Source organism: Acinonyx jubatus, chromosome E3, assembly GCF_027475565.1.
Source record: "Acinonyx jubatus isolate Ajub_Pintada_27869175 chromosome E3, VMU_Ajub_asm_v1.0, whole genome shotgun sequence".
Lineage (NCBI taxonomy): Eukaryota > Metazoa > Chordata > Mammalia > Carnivora > Felidae > Acinonyx > Acinonyx jubatus.
Genome location: NC_069398.1, coordinates 12,635,579 through 12,660,187, shown reverse-complemented (window position 1 = coordinate 12,660,187; position 24,609 = coordinate 12,635,579). Strand labels below are relative to the sequence as shown.

The 24,609-nt window shown below is 34.8% G+C and overlaps 2 protein-coding genes across 2 annotated transcripts in view; one reads left to right on the top strand and one right to left on the bottom strand.

The window, feature by feature from the left end:
- Positions 1–24,609, bottom strand: part of LOC106970513 (phospholipid-transporting ATPase ABCA3-like) — a 179,733-nt gene that overhangs the window by 10,089 nt on the left and 145,035 nt on the right. The window contains 4 exon segments of the mRNA XM_053212893.1: positions 8,509–8,703; positions 8,934–9,059; positions 16,477–16,655; positions 24,029–24,199. Of these exon segments, the coding sequence (XP_053068868.1) occupies positions 8,509–8,703; positions 8,934–9,059; positions 16,477–16,655; positions 24,029–24,199 (671 nt within the window).
- On the top strand, positions 5,877–7,506 carry LOC106970512 (lysine-rich coiled-coil protein 1-like). The gene is given in 1 exon segment (XM_015067140.3): positions 5,877–7,506. A coding segment is annotated over 1 exon segment (774 nt). The 5' UTR covers positions 5,877–6,120; the 3' UTR covers positions 6,895–7,506.

The window sequence follows — 24,609 nt, the reverse complement described above, 5'->3', positions numbered from 1 at the left end:
AATTTATTGTCAAATTGTTTTTCATACAACACCCAGTGCTCATCCCAACAAGTGCCCTCCTCAATGCCCATAACCCACTTTCCCCTCTCCCCCACCCCCATCAACCCTCAGTTCTCTGTATTTAAGAGTCTCTTATGGTTTGCCTCCCTCCCTCTCTGTTTGTACCTTCCCCCTCCCCCCCCAACCATGGTCTTCTGTTAAGTTTCTCAAGATCCACATGTAACATTATTTTATTAAAATTAATTAAAAATTAATTAATATTTAAAACAGTATTTCTAAATAATTAAAATTCATCCCTTTTCCTCTGAGATTTAATTAATTAATTTACAGTAATCCCAGACTATTTGCAGCCCTAGTCTCTTTGCAGAAATCAAAACAAACCCTTTCTTCTATTCTAGGTATAAAATTATTGTCCCATATTATTTTTGAAAGTAAATGAACTGCATACAACATAACCCAGTGAACAAAGAAAAAGATACCATGAATGCCATCAGTAGAAATAATACTTACCAGCAACATATTTTTAATGACTTCAAATATTGGTATTATCAGATCAGATGATAAAATGATTGTGCTTATTATGTTTAAATATATTTAAAAAAAATAAGAATATATTAATGAAAAAAGTGAAGCTGGAGATATTACAAGTCAAGATATCAAGTTATACTACAAAGCTATACAAATCAAAACAGTATGGTACTGACACAACAATAGACACATGATCAATGGAACAGGAAAGAAAGTCCAGAAACAAACCCATGATTATATGGCCAATTAATCTTCAACAAAAGAGGCAAGAATATGTAATGGAATAAAAACAGTCTTGTCTCTTCAACAATTGATGATGGGAAAACTGGACAGCTACATGAAAAATAACAAAACTGAACTACTTTCTTTCACCATATACACACACAAAAAAACTCAAAATGGATTAAAGACCAAAATGTGAGACATGAAACCATAAAAGTCCTAGAAGAGAATATAGGCAGTAATTTCTCTGATATTCGCCACTGAAGCATTTTTCTGGACATGTCTCCCAAGTCAAGGGAAATAAAAGCAAAAATAGACTATTGGGGCCACATCAAAATAGGAAGCTTCTGCATAGTGAAGTAAACAATCAGCAAAACTGAAAGACAACCTACTGAATGGGAGAATATACTTTCAAATGACATACTCAATAAAGGGTTAGTATCCAAAATATATAAAGAATGTATACAACTCAACCCCTGAAAATGAAATAATCCAATTAAAAAGTGGGAATAAGACATGAACAGACATTTCTCCAAAGAAGACATTCAGCTTTCCAACAGCCACATGAAAAGATGCTCAATATCACTTATCATCAAGGAAATGCAAATCAAAACTACAATGTGATATCACCTCACACCTCTCAGAATGGCTAAAACCAACAACCCAAGAAACAACAGGTGATGGTGAGGGTGTGGAGGAAGGGAAACCCTCTTGCACTGTTTGTGGAAATGCAAAGTATGGAAAGAGCCCCTCGACTGATGAATGGATAAAGAAGATGTGGTATGTATATATACAATGGAATATTACTTGGCAATCAAAAAGAATGAAATCTTGCCATTTGTAGCAATGTGGATGGAACTAGAGTGTATTATGCTAAGCGAAATAAGTCAGTCAGGGAAAGACAAATGTCGTACGATTTCACTCATATGTGGAATTTAAGATACAAAACAGATGAACATAGGGGAAGGGAAGCAAAAATAAGATAAAAACAGAGAGGGAGACAAGCTGTAAGACACTTAAATACAGAGAACTGAGGGTTGCTGGTGTAGTGTTGGGTGGGGAAATAGGCCAAATGGACAATGGGCAGTAGGGGGGGCACTTGTGGGAATGGGCACTGGGCATTATATATAAGTGATGAATAACTAAATTCTATTCTTGAAATTGTTATTACACTATGTGTTAATTAACTTAGATTTAAATAAAAAAAGAAAAAAATGCTAAAAGCTTGTAGCAAACTAGACATAGAAATGAATTTTCTTAAACTGACAAAGGGTAGCCAAATATAATATATAGTAGTAGAAATTTAGAAGTATTCCATGCAAAGGCAGGGGCAAAAAAAGATATTTATCATCATTGCCAGTATTCAACATTGTACTGGTGGTCCCACTTTATGCAATAGCACAATAAATGAAGAATGACAATGGGAAAGGAAGAAAAACTCTCATTATTTTTAGATGATAAACCTACCTACATAGAAAAGCCAAGTTAATCTGTAGATAAACTGAAAACTAATTAGAGAATTAGTTCATATAGGTTTCTGGATAATAATATCAGCATATAAAAATTCAATAGCATTCCTGAATACTAGCAACTTATGTCAGAAAAAAAAGATCCCATGAACAGTATAAATAAAACCCACAACGTACAAATAATAATAACGTGACAAAGGAGGAGGAGGAGGAGGAGAAAGAGGAGAAAGGAGGAGGAGGGGAAGGAGAGGAGGAGGAGGAGTTGTTATAAGGAAATAAATAAAACTGTAAAGGAGTTTAGGGGTAGAATTACAAAACAATGCTAAAAAGAGTAAATCAGAAAAATGTCCACCTGGGAAGCTCTAAGCCCTTGTTTTCCATGGAAACCTCAAAAAACAATCAGAAAGGGACTAAAATATCCTTATAGGAGCTCTGAAAAACCGTTGAAGCCTACAGCAACCAAGTGAGTATTTAATTAAGAAAAAGCCATCTTCAAAATAGTAAGATATTTGGTGGCATTTTTACTCATCCTTGCCCAAACCCTCCCTGTTGCAGAACAGTCTTGGTCGGAGGAGGCAGCAGCCCAGTTCCCTATTTCTTCTCCCAAATGAGAGGGAGTTGAGTAAATCTAACCTGGCTGGGGACTGCCTGAAGATTGGCGTTTGTTTTGCTTGGGCAAAAAACTGGAGGGTACTGTTCATGAAAGCTGCAGGAGGACTATAGACCTGCAGACTCCTGGAAGAATACAAAAAGCCACATGAACAAGCAGACAAGATGCACGCACAGAAGACATAGAATATCTATCATAAGCCTTCACCTAAAGCTGATATCCAAGTTCAGAACACAGTCAGCTAAATAGTGAAGGACTGCCTCAGCACAGAGCCAGTCGGCAAAGACTAGGAGAGGTGGCTGCTTTGTCAACAGCCCAATTTTCAAAAAGACATACAAATAAACATGAATATAAGGCCCAAAGAATAGAATAAAATAAATTGGCAGAAACTGCTCCAGAAGTAGCACAGCTATGACTTACTTGATAAAGACTTTAAAATAATTGTCTTCGATATGCTGAAAGAACTAAAGGAAACTAAAGAAAATTATGAAAATGATAAATGAACAACAGGAGAATATCAACAAAGAGGAAGAAATAATTAAAAAAAAAAGAGAAATTCTGGACCTGAAAAATATAATGAATGAATTTAAAAATTCACTACAAGTGTTCAAGAGGAGTTTGATCAGGAAGAAGAAAGAATCAGTGAACTTGAATATAGGAGACTTGAAATTATTAAGTATGGGTAGCAGAAAGAAAAAAGAAGGGGCTTATTCTACATCATCAAACACAGCAGCATATGCACATGGGATTCCCAGGAGAAGAGAGACAGAAATGGGAGGAAAGGTTTTTAGAAAAAACTTCTGAAGTTTAACAAAATATATGGATTTACAAATTCAAGACACTTACAGACTTCAAGTAGGAAAACCCTAAGATACCTACAATAAGACACATTTTAATCAAACTGTCAAAAGACTAAAACAAAGATGTAATCTTGAAAGCAGCAAGCAAGAGCAATTTATCATATATAAAGGATTCTCAATATGAACAGCAGTAGACGTCTCAGCAGAAACTTCCGAGACTAGAAAGTAGTGGGATGATATATTTAAAGTAAGAAAAAACATCAACCAAGAATTCTATAGCAAGAATTGTGTCCTTCAAAAATAGAAAATAAGAAATTCCCTGATAAATAAAAGATAAGGGGGTTCAGTACCAACAACAGATCTACCCTACAATAAATGCTAAAAACATTCCTTTACATGGACATTAAAGGACACTAGACAGTAAATTAAAGCCATGTGAAGAGATAAAGATCTCTGGTGAAGCAAAATCCTCTGACACATATAAAAACCAGAATTATTATACTTTTGATTTATGACTCAACTATTTATTTTATACAATATTTAAAAGGCAAATGCATAAAATAATTTTTAATGGTATACAAAGTATAAAGATGTAATTTTTGACAACAATGACATGGTGTGGACATGGGAACAGTTGTGTACAGAAATAGAGTTCTGTGTGTGATTGAAATTCAGTTGGTATCAATTCAAAATAGATTGTTACAACTTTACGATATTAGATGAAACCCCAATGGTAACCACAAAGAAAATATCTGTACAATATATACAAAAGTAAATAAGTGTATCAAAACATGTAACTACAAAAAAATCAACTAAACACAATGTAAAGCATTAATGGAGGAAATCAGGGGCAAAAAACATCAATAAGAGATATGGTAAACAACAAATGGAAAAAGTAAGTCTTTCTCTATCAGTAATTTCTCTAAATGTAATTCCCCAATCAAAAGGCATAGATTGGCAAAATGAATTAAAAAAAACAAACATGATCCAAATATATGTTATCTCGTCAGACTCACTTAGGTTTAAGGACACAAATAAGTTGACAGTAAAAGGATAGGAAAAAAAATTCATGAAAATAGTGCCCAAAAGAGCTGAATGGCTATACTATTATTAGAGAAAATAGACAAAGTCAATAACTGCTACAAGAACAAATACAGTATTATATATTGATAAAAGGATCAATTTACCATGAAAATATAGCAATTATACACATATATGCACCAAACATCAGAGCTCTAAAGTATATGAAGATAACAATCATAGATTTGAAGGGAGAAATAAACAACTGAAAAATATGAGTTGGAGACTTCAGCACCCCACTTTTACTTATTTTCTTTAAATCTTATTATTGAAGTATGTTTGACATACAATATTATATTAGTTTTAGGTGTACAAGATAGTGATTAAGTTCTATACATTATGCAGGGCTCACCATATGTATAGTTACCATCTGTCACTAGACAATATTATTATTATATCATTGACTATATCCCCTATGCTATGTTTATCATCCTCATGACTTATTTATTTTATAACTGGAAGTTTGTACCTCTTAATCCCTTTCATTTATTTTGTCCATCTTTCTACCTGTTTCCCTCTTGAAAACCCCCAGTTTGTTCTCTGTATCTAGAGTCTGTTTCTGTTTCTGTTTGTTCATTTTTTTTAGATTCCACGTATAAGTAAAATCACATGGTATTTTTCTCTCTCTGTATAACTTATTTCACTTAGAATAATACCATCTACGTCCATCCATGTTGTTGCAAATGGCAAGATAATATTTTTTATGGCTAAGTGATATTCCATTGTATATACATCTTCTTTATCCCTTCATCTATCAATGGACACTTAGGTTACTTCTGTATCTTGACTACTGTAAATAATTCTGCAATAAACATAAGGGTGCATGCATATATCTTTTTGAATTAGTGTTTTGTGTTCTTTGGGTAAATAGTAGTGAAATTTCCAGATCATATGACATTTCCATTTCTATTTTTTTAAGAACCTCATCACTGCCTGCTGGGAATTTTGAAATCTCTGACCCCAAGGACCACCTGGAAGAACCCACTCACTTCCTTTTATCATGTATCACTTCTTTCTCTATTTCAATTTCTTCCCTTCAAGTGTAAATGTGGTCAAGTTATTTAATGTATAAAATATCTCCTATTTCATTCCCACAACTTTGAGTGAATGTTTCTCAAACTTCTCACAAATGAACTTTCTTTGCTTCAAAACTGACTTTCTCAGCGCCTGTCCCTGCCTCTCCGCCACCTCCACCCCGGCCTATCCCCCGGCTGGCCAGTGGCGTTGGCGGGGAGGGGGACAGTAGTTGTAGACACCCGCCCCTGCCTCAGAGAAGCTTCCTGGTTGTTGCACAGTCTCACCATTTGGGGAAAGTCCATGCTAGAAAACTGAAGCAATTAATGGGGGAATATGATCAGATTTCTTCACCAAGTTCCCAGCCTGATAAAGAGAACCCCTTGTTGTCAACCTAATGAAGCATTCAAAGAAGACATATGACTCTTTGCAAGATGAACTTGAAGATTATATCAAAGTGCAGAAAGCCAGAGGCGTAGAGCCAAAGACTTGTTTCAGAAAGATGAGAGAGGACTGTTTGGAAACTTGTGGGTACAAAGAAGAGGTTGATTACAGACCGAGGCATAGAATGTTTGATCACAGACTCTCATCTGAGACTGTCCAGACCTACCCGAGATCATGCTCTATTTCACCAAAGGTGGAAAACCGGTTACCTCAGTGGCTACCAGCTCATGACAGCAGGCTAAGACTAGACTCTCTGAGCTACTGCCAATTCACCAGGGACTGTTTCTCAGAAAAACCAGGACCCCTGAAACTTAGTCAGCAAGGGTATAACCGTCGCTCATACAGTGTGGAATCTTGAGTTTACAAGCGTCTCTCCTCAGAAAACAGTGCCAGCGCCCATCAAGCCAGTCATAAACAGATACATCAGCAGGGGAAAAGGCACCCAGAGGAAGCCAGAGAAAAAGCAGAGGAGGAGCGGCCCAAGCATAGGAGGAAAAAAGGTTGTGAGGAAATAGATTTAGACAAACACAAGAACTTCCAAAGAAATGAAACACAAATGGAAACAGTCAGGGTCAGTACAGAAAAGCTTAAGAATCGAAAGGAGAAAAAAGGCCGAGATGTGGCCTCTAAGAAAGAGGAATGTAAGCGTAGAAAAGAGAAAAAGGAACAAGGTAAAGAGAGGACAGAGGAAGAAATGCTTTGGGACCAGTCTATCCTTGGATTTTGAAGATCCTGAGTTGGTTCTCCTGAGGTTAAATTGAACAAATAGTTGAGGAGCTTGGTTTTATGATGTCCATGTTCATATCGATTTTTTCATATGAACAGGTACTTTAATTTCTAACAACAGGCCAAGTGAACTGGAAGTATTTAATGTGGTTACTCTCCAGCACGGAAATTACTTTTCCTTATTTCCTGAAAGCATCCCTACATTTTTCTTCTATATAATGTAATTTTCCTTAATGAGAGTGGCACTGCTTTTACTCATCAAATTGCTATGATAGTGGAAGTATTTTTCCCTTGGGAGGTCACTTATTTTAAATTGAAGTATTAACGGGCTTTGCAGAATCTATTTCTTGATTAGGTTTGTTTTAGTTTTGGGTGGGATATTTTTATATTCATTAGTTTTCTCTTTGACACAATTTAGACTGATTTTTTTTCCTTTGTTAGACCTAACTTGCAGTGTATTTTCTAGATTGCAAAGTGGAAAATGAAATACATTATAATAATAATAAGCTAAGGTTACATATAGTTTTAAAAGTTTCAAAGAGTCTTGATATAAAATCAGTTTATATTCTGGAAATATTTATAATAAAGTGTTCTACTTTCTGAAAAAAAAAAACCTAACTTTCTTCAAAGTATAATCCAAATTCTTAGCTTCACCTCTGTTACTAGAATACTATTCATCCTAGAGCATGCAGACTCCCACAACCCCATCTTCCTGATGTCATAATGACAATGTCCTGTGAACTAAAGAGGAAAGAAATGAACCATTCAGGCTCCCATTACTACCACCCAACTGACCATAGTACAATAGTTCTTGCTAACTGCATCAGTGAAGTTCTAGTTGCTAAATCCAATATACAGGTGTCTGGGTGGCTCAGTCAGTTAAGTGTCTGCCTCTTGATTTCAGCTCACGGTTTGTGAGTTTGAGCCCCGCATCAGGCTCTGTGCTGACACCATGGAGCCTGCTTAGGATTTTCTATCTCCTCTCTCTGTCTCTCTGTCTCTCTCTCTTTCTCTCTCTCAAAATAAGTAAACTTAAAAAAAATCCAATATGCACTATTCAGGCTTTATGTTGCCTGAGACTTTCTGAAGTTTGAAACCTTTGACCATTTCTTCTTGAATTTCCCCCCCACTTAGCTTTTCCCCAAGATTATTCACTCTTTCCAAGGTGGCATGTAAACCAATGACTGGCTGATTCAGAGATACAAAAGACAGCTATCTTGCTTTGATTTGGGACCACTTGGAAAGGCCATCCTGTTCCAGAACTCTAATGTGCATGAAGACCTCAATTATAAGTGAACTGCACTTATATGTGAACTGCATCTTCTGCCCAGTCTTTCCTTCCTTACAGTACCTTGTCTGGCATATATTAGATGTACTATTGATAGAACTTGCCTTTTAATCTAACATTTTCAAAGAACACAAAAGATACTCATATCTTAGATTCTGCTCTTGTTGCCTATCCTTAAAAATATATTTCTCTCTCCAGAATCTACTGAGCCAAGAGTATCAATATCAATGTCTCTCATGATGGCCATCTATTATCTTTAGCATCTGCCCATTACCTGTACCTCAAGTCATCAAACTTCTTATATCTTAGACTGTAATAGTGTCTTACTTTTTGGAGCCTTTTAGTGATGCTAAATTGCTCAAGGAACACATCCCCAGAGGTAACAGTCTCCTCTCCAGTCAAAATTTTGAAGGTAGTAGTTTTTCCAGCTCCATTGAATCCAAGCAATCCAAAGCACTCTCCCTTTTGGATTGTAACAGAGATATTTTTCACAGCCAGAATGACTGGGTACTTAAAATATATCTAAAAAAAAAGCCAGAAAACACAATATAGTAAAGAATATTTGAAAATCAAATATAATAAATTTATCAGATCTCTATGGACCACTACTTCAGACAGTTTTACAAGAACTTTTCTATTACACTGGGAAAAATACTCATAGATTCTGACAAACCACAGTGTGTCCCAGACACCAATGACATGTTCTTAGGGATAAATGAAGCCAGCATATATTGGCCAGTGAATGATGTTACCTTTGTGAGTTCCTTAATAAGTACTGCAGAATTCAGCAACTCCCTAGGCTGCCCCAGGATTCTCTGTCTTTCATTTTGTACATCTTCATCATCGGATTCTCCAGATAGTTCCTTGGACACTTTTTCCTATATTTTCAAAACAAGAATCATAAAAGTAAATTCTATTTAGGTGTCTGGTCTAGAGTGGGTGGTTTCATGAAAGCTAAACTGGGGATAATCTCAAAGATGTTAACAAAGATTTATTTTAGTAATTCCATGAAGTCTTTGAATATCACCTCAGCATCGTGTACAAGTTGACTGAGTTTTGAATAATAAATAGTTTGTTGGGAGAATGATGGCAGAGATTAGAGAAGGAAAAGTCATCCACATAGTAGAAATATTGTGAATTAACATGCTACAATATGTACTTTAAATCTTTAAAAGAGAGAATTTATTTTTTTAAGTTTTTACTTAAATTCCAGTTAGTTAACATACAATGTAATATTAGTTTCAGGGACACAATATCGTGATTCAATACTTCCATACAGCATCTGGTGCTCATCACAACAAGTGCACACCTAAATCCCCATCACCTTTTTAACCCATCTCCACACTCCCCTCCCCTCTGGTAACCATCGGTTTGTTCTCTATAGTTAAGAGTTTGTTTCTTGGTTTGCCTCTTTCTCTCCCCCCGACCCCACTATGTTCACTTGTTTTGTTTCTTAATTCTACATGTCAATTAAATCATATGCTATTTTTTTAAAAGACAGAATTTCTTTTAAGCATTCAGAGAAGTGATTTTTATAACTTGGATCTTTAAGAAGGAAATCATCCCAAGAGGAATGGAAATTCTAAAAAACAGCCATGAATTCTAAATAATGAATAACTTTTTCCAAAATTAATCAGGAATAGAAGCAAGAAAATCAGCAAGGCTTAACTAGACTTTTCCTAAGAAATGCCTGGACCCTATGGCCTATATTTGCAGGATAAATATTACAAGATAACATTGCTCTTTATTATTCTTGACTAGACCAAGTAGCTTTAGGAAACTGATATCAAGATGGTAGAACAGAAATTTGGCATAATTTTACAGACTGTTTTGTCCAATCAATTCAGAACGTATTCATTTTTATTTATACAAATTTAAAAAATTAGGATTACATAGCATGTTGTTTTTTCCAGAACTGGACACCTCAGGAAAAACTGCAGCCACAACTGAGATCAATCAAGTGTGATTTATTACAAGTACAGCACGTTCAACAGTGAAAGCCTAAAGAAGAATGACTCTTTCTCTATGAGGGAAAGGAAAAAATCAGTAGGACTTCACCCTGAAATATTTTACAACTAACAGAATGTCAATTTGAGGAGTTATGTGGACATGTGCCCTAGTGAAACTGGTGAAAATTACCTAAATAATAGTCATTTAAAGGTTCTGGAAATGATCCTAAGGGCATATAGCAAATTAAGAAAAATTTATTCAATAAATCTACTAAACTTGGTAAGAACAGGGAAATCCTGTGGCATTGGATCATAACCCACTCTCTCCCTCCCTTCCTATTGCTCAGAAAAGAACTTCACTTCAGGCAGGTGCAGCTATGAAAACAAAGCCTCCCCTTCCCTCACCTTTACAATTGAAGGCCAAGTAAATTCTGGGAGACACAGGATATCAGCATTTCTCATTTTGCAGAGGCTATGTTCTGGGTGAGTGTAAATGGGAATTTGGGGTTCCCTTCTCTCACCTATTCTCCACACAGGGAGTGGAGGATCCTCTACGTTGGGTGTAATGTGGACTCTAGTTCATTCTTAGGGCAGAGGCTTCATGCTGGGAGAGGTAAGCCAACAAGACCAGAGACCGCTGTTTCCTACTGAGTACCCAGCTCCTGAAACAGTGATATCACTCAAGAGAAAGAAGCATACCATTGTCTCTGTCTTTAACTTTGGAGCCATGGCTCAGAAATTTTACCCAGGGATAGAGTTAGGTTGTAAAACAGAGAGCTCATATATTCTCCCCCATAGAACTGCCTTCATTCAAAACAGGATAGAGAAGTTCAAGCCTAAAGATACTCTCAAAACAATGGTGGTTTTGTGTAAAGCAATTAAGAAATGACTGGTAGCTTCATTAGATATATAAATTAACCATAGGCTAGCTACTCTACTAGAAAGAAACAGGGAAAGAGACAGCCATGAAAAGCCCTCTTGGGTGAAACAAATCTTGAATACTGACCTCAAGCTATTTCTGCAAAGAAGCTCAAATTTAATGGATCTATCAATAGAGCAATTTATGTGTTAGGAGAACACATTGTTGAAATAAAAAATCAGCCAGCAATTAGTGGAGCTTAACAGTTGGGTGTGGATATGGAAAGAGACAAAGAGAGACCTTAAAACTACAGTCATTCCAGGGTTACTGCCCCCATGCCCAGGTCTGCACCCTCTGAGGAATAATATCAGATGCTTCACACTACAAGGAAAATAGACTTCACAAAAACATCCCAGCCAGTCACTTAAACAAACTAGCAAATGACAAAAGTTCCCTAGGAAAGAACAATACCTAGAGAACCAATACACATTTAAAATATTCAGGGGTGCCTGGGTGGCTGAGTTGGTTGAGGGTCTGACTCTTAATTTCAGCTCACGTCATGATCCCAGGGTTGTGGGATTGAGTCCCACATCAGGCTGCATGCTGAGTGTGGAGCCTGCATAAGATTCTCTCTCTCTCTCTCTCTCTCTCTCCCTCTTCATTCTCCCTACTCTCTCTCTTTATCTAAAATAAAAAAGACCTCTTTCTAAAATAAATAAGTAAACAAATAAATAAAATATCCAGAGTTCAGCAAAAATTATGAGATAAAAGAAACAGGAAACTGTGTTCCATACACAGGAAAAAGAGCAAGCAATAGGAACTGCCTATGAAAATGAAAATGACCAGATGCAAGATTTAACAGACAAAGACTTTTAAAGACTTTCAAAGACTTTCAAAGTAGCCATTATAAATATTTTCAAAGGAAAGGAAACCATGCTTGAAGGAGTAAAGGGAAGTATTATGACAATGTTTTTTTCAAATCAAGATTAATGATAACAAGATAGAAATTAAAAAAAAGAATCAAGTGGAAGTTCTGGAGTTGAAAATTATAATAACTAAAATGAAAAACTCACTAGAAGGGCTCAATAGCAAATTTGAACTGGTAGAAAAATGAATTAGAAAACTTGTAGATAGACACAAAGAGGTACCTGAAGATGGAGAAAAAACCAATCAAGAAAAATGAACAAAGCCTCAGAGAAATGTGGGATACAATTTAGTGCATCAATATATGCATAATGGGAATGTCAAATGGAAAAGAGAGAAGTAAGCAGAAAAATGTTTAAAGAAATGGCTGAAACTCCCCAAATTTCATGGAAAACATTATACACATCCACCGCTTAGTGAGTACCAACTACAATAAATACAAATATATCTGTACACAGAAAAATTGCTGAAAGCCAAAGGCAAGGAGACAATCTTGAAATCACCAGGAGAAAAACATTTGTCACTTATAAGAGATTCCCAACAAGAGTAACACCTGACTAAAATCAACAGCACAAGAAACAACAGCTGTTGGCAAGCATGTGGATAAAAAGACACTCTTGTGTACTCTTGGTTGGAATGCACAGTGGTGCAGCCATTGTGGAAAGCAGTATGGCGGTTCCTGGAAATGTTACCAATAGAACTACCCTATGATCCAACAATTGCACTACTGAGTATTTGCCCAAAGAATGCAAAAACACTGATTCAAAGGGATACATACACAGCTACGTTTATTGTAGCATTATTTACAATAGCCAAAATATGGAGAGATGAACTGAGGAATGGATAAAGAAGTTTTATATATGTTTATATAAAACATATATATTTATATATAAAGCTTTTATATATGTATGAACACACATATATATAATATTTATACATGTGTATATACGTATAACTTTTATATATGTACATCTATATGGATAAATGGATAAAGAAGTTTTAGATATATATATATATATTTATATATATTACTCAGCTATAAAAAAGAAATGAATCTTGCCATTTGTAAAAATATGGATGAAGCTAGAGAGTATAATGATAATTGTAATAACTCAGTCAGAAAAAGACAAATACCATATGATTTCACTGATATGTGGAATTTAAGAAACAAAATAAAGAAAGAGAGAAAGAAATGAAGAAGCTGACCAAGAAACTCTTAACTATAGAGAACAAACTGGTGGTTGTCAGAGGGGAGATTGGTGGAGGGTATGAGTGAAACAGGTGAAGGGGATTAAGAGTACACTTATCCTGCTAAAGATGCTTCTTTTTTTTTTAATTTTATTTTTTTAACGTTTATTTATTTTTGAGACAGGGAGAGACAGCATGAACGGGGGAGGGTCAGAGAGAGAGGGAGACACAGAATCCGAAACAGGCTCCAGGCTCTGAGCTCTCAGCACAGAGCCCGACGCAGGGCTCGAACTCATGGACTGCGAGATCATGACCTGAGCCGAAGTCGGAGGCTCAACCGACTGAGCCACCCAGGTGCCCCTAAAGATGCTTCAAGGTAGGGGGGCCTGGGTGGCTCAGTCAGTTAAGTGTCCAACTCTTGATTTCAGCTCAGGTCATGATCTCATAGTTTGTAGGGTTGGGCTCTGCACTCAAAGCGTGGGATTCTATCTCTCTGCCCCTCCCCACCTGCACACACAATCTTTCTATAAACAAACAAACAAACAAACAAACATTAAAAAAATGTACACTTATGATAAGCACTGAGTAATGCATAGAATTTTTTGAATCACTCTATTGTGCACCTGAAACTAATATCACATTTTATGTTAACTATACTGGAATTAAAATTTAAAACTTAGTAAAAATATGGGGCGCCTGGGTGGCTCAGTCGGTTGAGCGTATGACTCCAGCTCACGTCATGACGTGGTCTGTGGTCTGTGAGTTCGAGCCACTCATTGGGCTCTGTGCTGACAGATCAGAGTCTGGAGCCTGCTTTGGATTCTGTGTCTCCCTCTCTGTCTGCTCCTCCCCCACTCATGCTCTGTCTCTCTCTCAAAAATAAATAAACATTAAAAATTTAAAACTTAATAAAAATAAATAAAATATAAACATGTACAGGCAAAATGCAGTAAAATGAATTGCTCGATATTCGTTACTTTGTTTTTTAAACACGGCAATACAACAAACAAGTATTTGGAAAAAAAAGTATCTAATCATGGAAAATGACATTGCCATTCCCTGACTTATCCTAAGTAAATAATTGTGACTAGAGTTATGTTAGATGATACTCTTTTTAGTGGCATTATGCACAGCTGCTAGTATAGATTGGAGTGGACAAGTTAAGAAGAGAGATATGCTGCTGTAAGACTGAGTCTAAGTCTGCTTCAATTCTGCCTTCAAAATCTCATGTGAATCTCCTTCCGTAACAACTCTAAATTGGGATAATACAGGGAAGGGGATTCTGGAAAATAAGGTTCTGGCTTAGCTAAGTTGGCTTTATGCCTTAGTACATAATAGTCAAATTGGTGGAAACCAAAGATAATGAGAAACTCGTAAATAAAACAGCCAAAGAAAAACAGTGCATTACATAAAAGAGAAAGCAGTTTGAATGACTACCTCTTCGTATTTGAAATAAAAGAAACCAGAAGACAGTTAAATGATATTACATATAGAGTGCCCAGAAAAAAAAAATGATCAACCCAGACTTCTAATGAAAGCAAAAATATACTCCACAAATAAAGATAAAGATATTTTCAGATAAAAGAAGACATAGCTCTTCTCTAGTTCTTAACTAAAATAAATGCTTAAGTAAGTGTTTGGTCTAAAGGAAAACCATAGCAGAGGGAAACTCATATATTCAGGAAAGAATGAACAGCACCAGAGATGCTAAATATCTAGGTGAATATAAAATCATTTTTTTCTATTACTTACTTTGAAATACATGCTGTTTTAAGGCAAAATATGGTATTATTTTTCATGGTTAATTATATAATGACATATATAGATGTAAGACATACACCAACTATAGCATTAAAAACAGTGAGGGATAGAAACAGAAATCATGGTTTCACATTTTCTACATTTTACAATATTAACTCTAAACAGACTATGAAAAAAGAACTATATATTATTTTGTAAACCCTGCACCAATCATTAAACATAAGTATGGAAGTATAGCTAAAGAGTGAATTGAAAAATTAAAGTGGCATTCTAAATATATTCAAATAATCCAAGGAAAAGCAGAAATGGGAAAGCAGTGAAACAAAAATCTGAAGGGACAAACAGAAAACAAATAATATATGTATGTGGTAGGTGGAAATACAAACTTATCAATGAAAGGCTAAATGCTCATATTGAAAAGGCAGAGATTATCAGAATGGATAAAAAATTAGGATGTAACTATATGCTATTTATAGTCAGAATAAATACAGTGAAAATAAGTGTATGTAAAATGGCATACCATGAGAAAGTAAGTACAAGACTGAAGGTACCATATTAATGTCATAGGAAATAGACTTTAAGACAAAAAAAAATAGGCTTAAAAAATAGTACCAGAGATATATGTCATTACCAGATATTCTAGAATTTAATTAATCAGAAAGACATAAAATAATAAATGTCTATTGGCTTAATGATAGAGATTCAAAATATACTTTTTAAAATGACTGAATTAAAGGGGAGAAATAAGCCTACAACTGGGATTGGAGATTTTACACTCTTCTTAGCAATTGAAAAATAAATCTGACAAAAATATATCAGCTAGAGACTAGGTATACAGCAATCCTATCAACCATCATAACCTAATTGATATTTATAGAACATTACAACTAACAAATGTACACATTTATTTCACATGTACATGGCACAATACCGATATTGGTCACATGCTGAGCCATATACAGCAATTATCAATGGTTTTTAAAAAAATTCACTACAGAGTATGTTTTTTAACCACAAAGGAATTAAACTAGGGATCAATAACAATATATCTAGAAACTTTCCAAATATTTTTACATTTATTTACAGACTTTTAAAGTAATCCATGCATCAAAAAAGAAATCGTATAGGGAATTTAAAAAATACTTAAAACATTTGAATGATAACAAAAATGTACAAAATCAAAATTTTTCAGAGTACATCTAAAGGAGTGTTTGCAGGGAAATGTTTTGCTTTAAATGTTTGTGTTATTAAAGGAGAGAGACCTAAAACCTGTAATTTCAGTCTTTCCATAAAGAAGCTAGAAGGAGAGAAGTAAGCCAAAAGCAAGCAGCAGGAAGAAAAAATTTTAAATAAAGACCAAAAATATCAATGAAAGAGAAAATAGTCAACAATAAAGGAAATTAGTAAACACAAAATTTGGTGCTTTGAAACAATAAAAACAAATACAGTTTATTGTAGGTAAATTAAACCTCAATGAGTTTTATTTAAGAAAACATATTTCTGTGAACATAGATTTTCTTTTACCCTGAGATAGTCATATATAGATACATGCTTTTCAGGCTTAATGTTCCCTTTTCTTGGAGTTATTCTTAAGGATCATGCTTAATTACTTACCTTCCTGAATGTCTTATAGATACCAAAGTAAACATATTGACTGAGAAATGTTCTTAGCTTCCACAAAGTAGTGTCCAAAAAGAAAAGCAAGAGAAGGCAAATAAAGCCTGTGATACTCATTACAATCATGTACTTTCCAATCATTTTCTCTTCCAAAGAATAAACATTCTTCGCAGTATCTGAGGATGGCGGGGGTGGGGGGTGGGGTGGGGTGGAGAGAGAGATTAGTACAGAACATTGACACTATGAACAAGGCCTGAGAAAACAATAAATAAGAAATATAGGGTGGAATGAAACATTAGGCTACACTGAGACAAGTAAACTATTTGGAGTGTGAGAAGTGATTATCCTGCTACACTAATATTCAACAATGAATTCTGAAGGCTAATTTCATGAATATAATGTATGGTAATCAAGTAAGCTAAGCAGATGAATATTAATATATTTATTGATATGCTTATTATTACATGCCATGAAAAAATGCTCCAAGTCCTTTCAAAAGTGTGAAATCTTAAACCAATAATTAGAAGCCAGTATTAAAGTGCAAGTACTCTTGCAAAAGGTAACATTTTGCATTTAAAAGGTAAAAATGACCATTAGTGATACTTCTTGAACTGTCTTGAGAAGTTGAGTAAAAAGTCCAGAATTTGTTATAAGAAAATTATATACTTTCCCTCCTTTAAAAAAAGTCAATCCTTTAGAATGGTTTTGGATTTACAGAAAAATTATAAAGACAATATAGAGAATTTCACATACTCTGCATGTGCTTTCCCTAATTATTAGCAACATACATTAGTATGGTATGTTACAATAATGAATAAATATTATCATTAATAAGTACCAAATATTACCATTAACTAAAGTCTCTGACATTTTCAGGATTCCTTTTTTTTCTAACGTAGTGTTATTTTTTTTTCTTCTGTGAACCAGTCCAGAATTCTATATTATATTTAATAGTCATGTTTCCTTTGGTTCCTCTTAGCCGTGACATTTTCTCATATTTTCTTTATTTTTTTTTATGATATTGACAGTTTTGAGGAGTACTGGTGAGGAATTTTGTAGGACATCCCTCATTTGGGACCTGTCTAATGGTTTCTTTTTTTCTTCTTCATTATTAAACTGGGATTATGGATTTGGGGGAGGAAACTCACAGAAGTAAAGGGATATTTTTTTGCAACAACAATAAAATGTACACACTACCAGTGTGACTTGTCACTGTTAATGTTGACCTTGATCACGTGGTTGAGATTGTGTTTGTCAGCTTTCTCTGCTGTAAAGTTACTCCCTCTCATCCCTTGTCTGTGCTCTCTATTCTCTGGAGGGAAGTCAAAATGTACATCCCACAAATATGGACTGGGAAGTTATCCTCTACCTCCTAGAGGTTGGAATATCTACATAAATTGATTGAAACTCTATGGAGAATTTTTCTTCTATCCATCATTATTTATTTAGTCATTTATTTATATCAAAACAGATTCATATTATCAATTTATACTTTCAGTTACAAATCCAATACTACCTTATTTTGTTGTTGAAATTGTTCCAGCTTTGCCTTTGAACACTTTTCTAAGTGTTTACAGTTGATGTACAGAAATGCAATTGAATGTTCTGTTTGTATTTATTTTGCAGTAATCAACCACAATATTAGGCTTATAAAGCCTAATAATTTATCAGGGGATCCTTTGAGATTCCTCCTTAGACCATCAAATCTAGTATTATTTTACCTTTTCTATTCCTCATACTTTAGAATTCTAAATAAAAAATACTTGATTCATGCATATTATATGCTATATATGTACAGATTTAAAGCATAATATCATAATGGAATCTATGAACCCAGTCTCCAAATTAAGAGTTTATAAACAATTTTAAAATACTTAGATGCTCCTTCATATATTTCCATCTTCCACAAGTAACCACTATGATGAATTGTATTCTGCATTCTTATTTTATTTAAATACAAATAGACCATTAAATATATATGAAATATGTAAATATATAAAGTTATATATGTAAGTAAATAAAATTTTGTTTAATTCTCAAATTTGAACTTTATAGAAATAGTATCATGCTCTATGTATTCTATGGGAGTGTCTTTTCCCTCCGTGTTATCATTGAAAAATTTTTTTTCAAACATAAAGTAAAATTGAAATAATAAAATAAAGACCATTCCCTGCACCTAGTATCAACTATGTTGATGTTTAGCCATATTTGCTTCGCTTCCCACATATCACCCCACTATATGTATATTTCTAACTAAGTTAACTCTGTGGCTTTTTAAATTTTATTTTCTAGTATGTGTTATTTTTGTCTTCTAGCCATACTAGCTTTTTATGAATGTTGGTTATCTCTGTTGTGAATTGGGAATTTTCAGGAACCATCAAAACAATAATTTTATGGAGTAGTGATGATAAGTTTGGGCTGATTCCTTGGTTGCTTAGTTTATGAAAGGATTTTTGTTGGCAGAGTGAAATGTAATTTCTTTAATAAATGTCCTTCTGCTTGTGGTAGTGGTAGTGTGGTGGTAATGTGGATACAGTTTTCTGATTTCCTGATAACCTTCTGTTTCTGCAGTACTATCCATTATTGCTATATTTTCCTTCTTTTTGCACATCATCAAGCTTCTAAGGGATAATTCTGTCTTCTAGGTTGTTCTTCTCAAAAGTGATATCTTCCCAAGATGAGAATTTTATAAAAGTAATGAGAGATCAACTCACAAATACAGGAAGTTCAGAAAATACAAGCAAGGAAAATACAAACTTCCCAAACCCCACTGCGATCCATCCTTATCATGAAAGGGAGATAGGCTGACAATAAATGATTTAAGAACCCATCTTATGATGTTAGAAAATTAATCCCCCAAAATGGAAAATGTGGAAAATGATAAAGAGCTTAAATTGATAATTTAGGAGATAAACATGCAATAGGAAGAATCAACAAAAGTGAAAATTTGTTTTTTATTTCTTGTTTTGAGAGAGAAAGAGAGCAAGCAGGAGAGGGATAGAGAGGAAGAGAGAGAATCTTAAGCAGGCTTTATACTCAGCACAAAGTCAGGTGTGGGACTTGATCTCATGGCTGTGACATCATGACCTGAGCCGAAATCAAAAGTCAGACACTTAACTGACTGAGCTACCCCAGTGCCCCTGAAACATGTTTTTTGAAAAGACTAAAATAATTGATAAAACTTTGGTAAGATTTATCAAGAAACAATGTGGGTGGAAAAAATTCAGAATATCATAAGTGAAAATGATAAGTTCTATAGAATTCACAGGTGTTAAAAATACCAGAAGATATGGGGTGCCTGGGTGGCTCAGTTGGTTGAGCTCAGGTCATGATCTCGTGGTTCATGAGTTTGACCCCCACTTTGGCCTCTGTGCTGACAGCTCAGAACCTAGAGCCTGCTTCAGATTCTGTGTCTCTCTCTGCCCCTCCCCTGTTCATGTTCTGTCTCTCAAAAATGAATAAACATTAAAAAAAACCCCAGAAGATATTATAAACAAATTTACTCCAATGATTTTGAAATTTTAGGTAAATGAAAGGATTCTACAAAAACTCTATTAATTCCTCTCCCCAAATTATTAATGGGACACCCAAATAATTCTATCTTTATTAAGGAAACATGATCAATAATCTCCATGTGTAATTATTCAGTCTATTTAATTTTTTTATTATTTAACATTAGAAGATCCGTTTATGTAATTCAACAGAATATGTAATTCAGTAAAACAAAGAGAAAAATCATTTGCCCATCTCAACAGAAGCTTAAGAAAAACTGAACAGTTTTTTGTGATTTAAAAAAAAAAAAGGTTTACTAAATACAGGATAGAAAAAAAAAAACGAAAAACGTTTTTAATCCAAAAAGTAGGATCCCTTTGAATCTCAGTTCTGACTCATCAAAGCTGTGTGAAATAGGGCATATAGTCAGTATCAGTGAAGATGCTCTCTCTGAAATTGGAGTGAAACTGGATGTCAGCTATCACCACTTTGATTATATTTAAATTGTATGTCCTTAACAAAGCAGTAAAAGTAGTGTCCGTATTAGCAGCTGCTTTGAGTGTACCCATTGAAAATTAAAAATAATCTACTCATAAATTATTAAAGTTAATAAAATAATTTAGGGAGTTCAATATACAAAAAATGAGCTCTTTAATTTTATTTCTCTATATCAGCAAAAAACAATGAAAAATGACTCTTCAAAAGTGATACCATTTATAGTAACATCAAAAGATATGTAGGAATAAAGCTAACAACATATCTATAATACCTCTAAACCAATAACAAATAAACAGTATTAAATAAAAATGCAGAAGGCATAAGTAAATAGATGGATGGCTAAAACTAAATAAGCAAAGGAATGTACCAAGTTCATAGACTGTAAAATCAAAATTGTAAAGGTATTAAATCTTTCAAAATTGTTCTATAGAATTAAGGCAATGTCAATAAAAGTCCTACAGATTCTGGGGTGCCTGCATGGCTCAGTTAGTTAAGTGTCTGACTCTTGATTTCAGCTCAGGTCATGATTCCAGTGTCACGAGATCAAGCTCCATGATGGGCTCCACACTGGGTGTGGAGCCTGCTTAAGATTCCCTCTCTCCCTCTCCCTCTGTTCTTCTTCTGCTCGTGCATGCATCTTGAGTACTCTCTCTCTCTCTCTCAATAAGTAAGTAAGTAAATAAATAAATAAATAAATAAATAAATAAAATTTGTTTAAATCCTACTAGATTTGTTTTTTGGGTCTTAAAAAAAGTAATTCTTTTAAAAACTTTATTTATTTATTTTCAAATAGAGAGAGAGAGCGAGCGAGAGAGAGAGCACAAGCAGGGGAGGACCAGAGAGAGGGGGAGAGAATCCCAAGCAGTCTCTGCACTGTCAATGATCATGAGATCATGACCTGAACCAAAATCAAGAGTTGGACACTTAACTGACTGAGCCACCCAGGTGCCTCCCCACCCTCAAAAAAGGTAATTCTTAAATGTATAAGGAATTGCAAAACAAATATCAAGACATAGCCAAGTTCCAGTTTCAAAAACTTACTACAAAGCTAAAGTAATCAAGATGGGGGTGATACTGAAACAAGGACAGACATACATATCAATGAAATACAATTGAGAGTTTAGAAATAAACCCATGCTTCTGAGGTCAACTGGTTTCAACAAGAGTGCCAAGTTAATTAAATGGGGAAATGAATAGTCTTTTTAACAAATGATGCTGAAAGAACTGGATATCCATATGTACAAGAATCAAGTTGGAACACTGTCTCACACTATATACAGAAATCAACTAAAAAAGGATCAACAACCTGAATGTAACAGCTAAAACTATAAACCTCTTAGGAAAAAACATTGAATAAATCTCTGTGACCTCTGATTAAGCAATTGACACCTAAAGTATACAAAAAACAACAAAAAAACAGTGAATAAACTAGACTTCATCAAAATGAAACACTGCTGTGTATCAAAGGACACTAGCAGGAAAGTGAAAAGATAGCCCTCAGAATGGGAGAAAATATTTACAACCCACATATCAAAGAAGGGTCTACTTTACAGAATATATAAAGGCCAATTACCCAATTTCAAATGGGTCGAGAACTTGAATAGACACTTTTATGAAAAAAGATACACAAATGGACAACAGGCACATTAAAAGATGCTCAAATCACTGGTCATTAGAGAAATGCAAATTGATACAACAGTGTGATACAACTTCATACCTACTAGAAAGACTATAATAAAAAAATGGAAAATAACAATTGTTGGAGAGGATATGGAGAAACTGGAACCTTTCTATATTGCCGTACAAAATACTCCATGCTTCTATGGAGACTCAGTAATACTTGACTTCCCATGTCACTAGATTTTGCATGAAATATTTCTCTTCCATTTTTTCCCCACCTCACCCCATCTGCTAAAGTTTATTGTCATACAGTTACAGTTTACTGATCTTCCCTTTGAGGTCATCAACTACTATTCTAGGTAGGATCTGGTTTGCTACTAAATATTCCCGCCTTTCTCATTCTGCCCACTCTCACAAAAATAAGATACTTCCAAAATTACCTAATAAATGATACAGTGCCACTGTGGGGATTTCTTTCTTTCTTTCTTTCTTTCTTTCTTTCTTTCTTTCTTTCTTTCTTTCCTCCTTCCTTCCTTCCTTTTTCTCTTTCTTTCTTTCTCTTTTTCTTCCTTCCCTCCTTTCTTTCTTTCTTCCTTCCTTCCTTCCTTCCTTCCTTCCTTCCTTCCTTCCTTCCTTCCTTCCTTCCTTTTCAGTAAGCTCCATGCCCAGCATGGCACCCAGTGCAGGGAGAGCTTGGACTCATGACCCTGAGATCAAGACCTGAGCTAATATGAGGAGCTGGATGCTTAACAAACTGAGCCACCCAGGCACCACCACCATGAGGATTTCTAAATGTTTACTCTTTCTGACAAATCTGCAGTATTGTTCTCCTTTCTCTTACTCTCTTTTTCTGGCTCTTTTCTCTATTGTACTGCTCTTTATTACTCAAATCACCACATCCTGACCTTTACTTATTTATTTAAAAAAGTTGAGTTCCTCTATGTGCAGATACTATATTAGACACTGGAGAATGGGTTTTATCTATTTCTTCAAATAAGTTGTGGCCAAGTGAGTGTGGGTGCTTATGAGTGATGAAAGTGCTGAGAAGTAACAAAAGTAAATATCACACAAATTCTTCCTATGGAGGTTTTCTTCTGAAGATGAAATGCATTATGCAATGAGGGAACATAAGCTGTGAATCTCAGTTCTGGACCACAAAAGCTATGTGGCCTAGGGCACAGTTTCCTCAAAATGGGCATAAAAACCGATAACTTGAGGTTGTGAAGATTTAACATAACATAGTTACTATGTGGTTGATTACTAGTAGCTCTTATTTTTATATCCGATGACTACTTGAAACTTAACTTGGCTTTGTTTTTGAGGTTTTATTATTACAAAGGCTTTCTCCCACTCTGATAAAATGACTTATGTACTGAATATGTGTCCTGACTCTCTCCTTTGAAAAAAGGGCTGATTCCCCACATGTCTCATAGGCTAAGACTGAGACCAATTTTTTAGGCTTAGGGACTCTAAGGATACTGTGAAAATTAAAGGTAATCTTCACTAAGATGGAGTCAGAAGGCCAACAGGCAGAACTCTCATACCATGCCACTTGTCAATTACAAGAATTGTCAATTGTACACCCAACAGAAGAATCCTCAAAAAGAAAGAATCATCGATTACAGACCCCAACCACAACAAAAAAGCACACTGTATGTCCTATAAGAAATTGACTACCCCCTGCAGCTCAGTCAATAAGAAACTGTCATCACCCTGAACACTTGCTTCTCTCCAATAGACTTTTGTTCAAACAATTCCTCCCAATTTCTCTCCTCCTCCTAAATAATGTTCCTCTCTAAAATAATAATGTTTGTGAGACTTGTCTGTGATTTGCTGTAACTTGCTTGTCCTGTATTGCAATTCTCTCCCATTCCCCAATAAACCCATTTTTGCTGGAAAAATTACTGGCATTCTTATGTTTAAGATTAATGATACTTACTTTCTTTACTACAATTTATGTAGACAGGAGGTTTGTTTCCAGAGCACCATTTCTTTATCTGGTAGAAAGTAAAATAGTCATCGATACACTTCGCAAGGTTGTAATTAGGAAAGAACAGTAATGAATTAAGTATGAAGGCTCTGGTGGCTTTTGACATCTTATGTTGAACTTCTAAAAAGATGATAAAATTAGATTTCATTATAGGAAATGAACTATCCCTAGGACAACAAATCTCCCAAGGATGACCAAAATAAACTTTGGGAATTAAAAAAAAATATTACATTTGAAGAATACTAATTACTATTCAATAAGTTTCTTCCAGTCAATATCCAGTGACAGTTTGTGTTGATAATTGCAGAGTTCTGAAAAGTCTCTTTGGTGAAGTGGGTGTCTATGAGATACCAGTGAAGGACTAAGGGAACAAGACCAGTGTCTGTGGAGCAACAGCAGAGAGGGAGGATGTGGGGGAAGTGCTGAGGTCAGTTGAAAATGTACATTAGAGGGTGAATCAACAACTTCATTTTTAACAATAACCATTTTAGTGAATATCTCCCTGAATCTCAAAATCAGAGAAGGAAAAT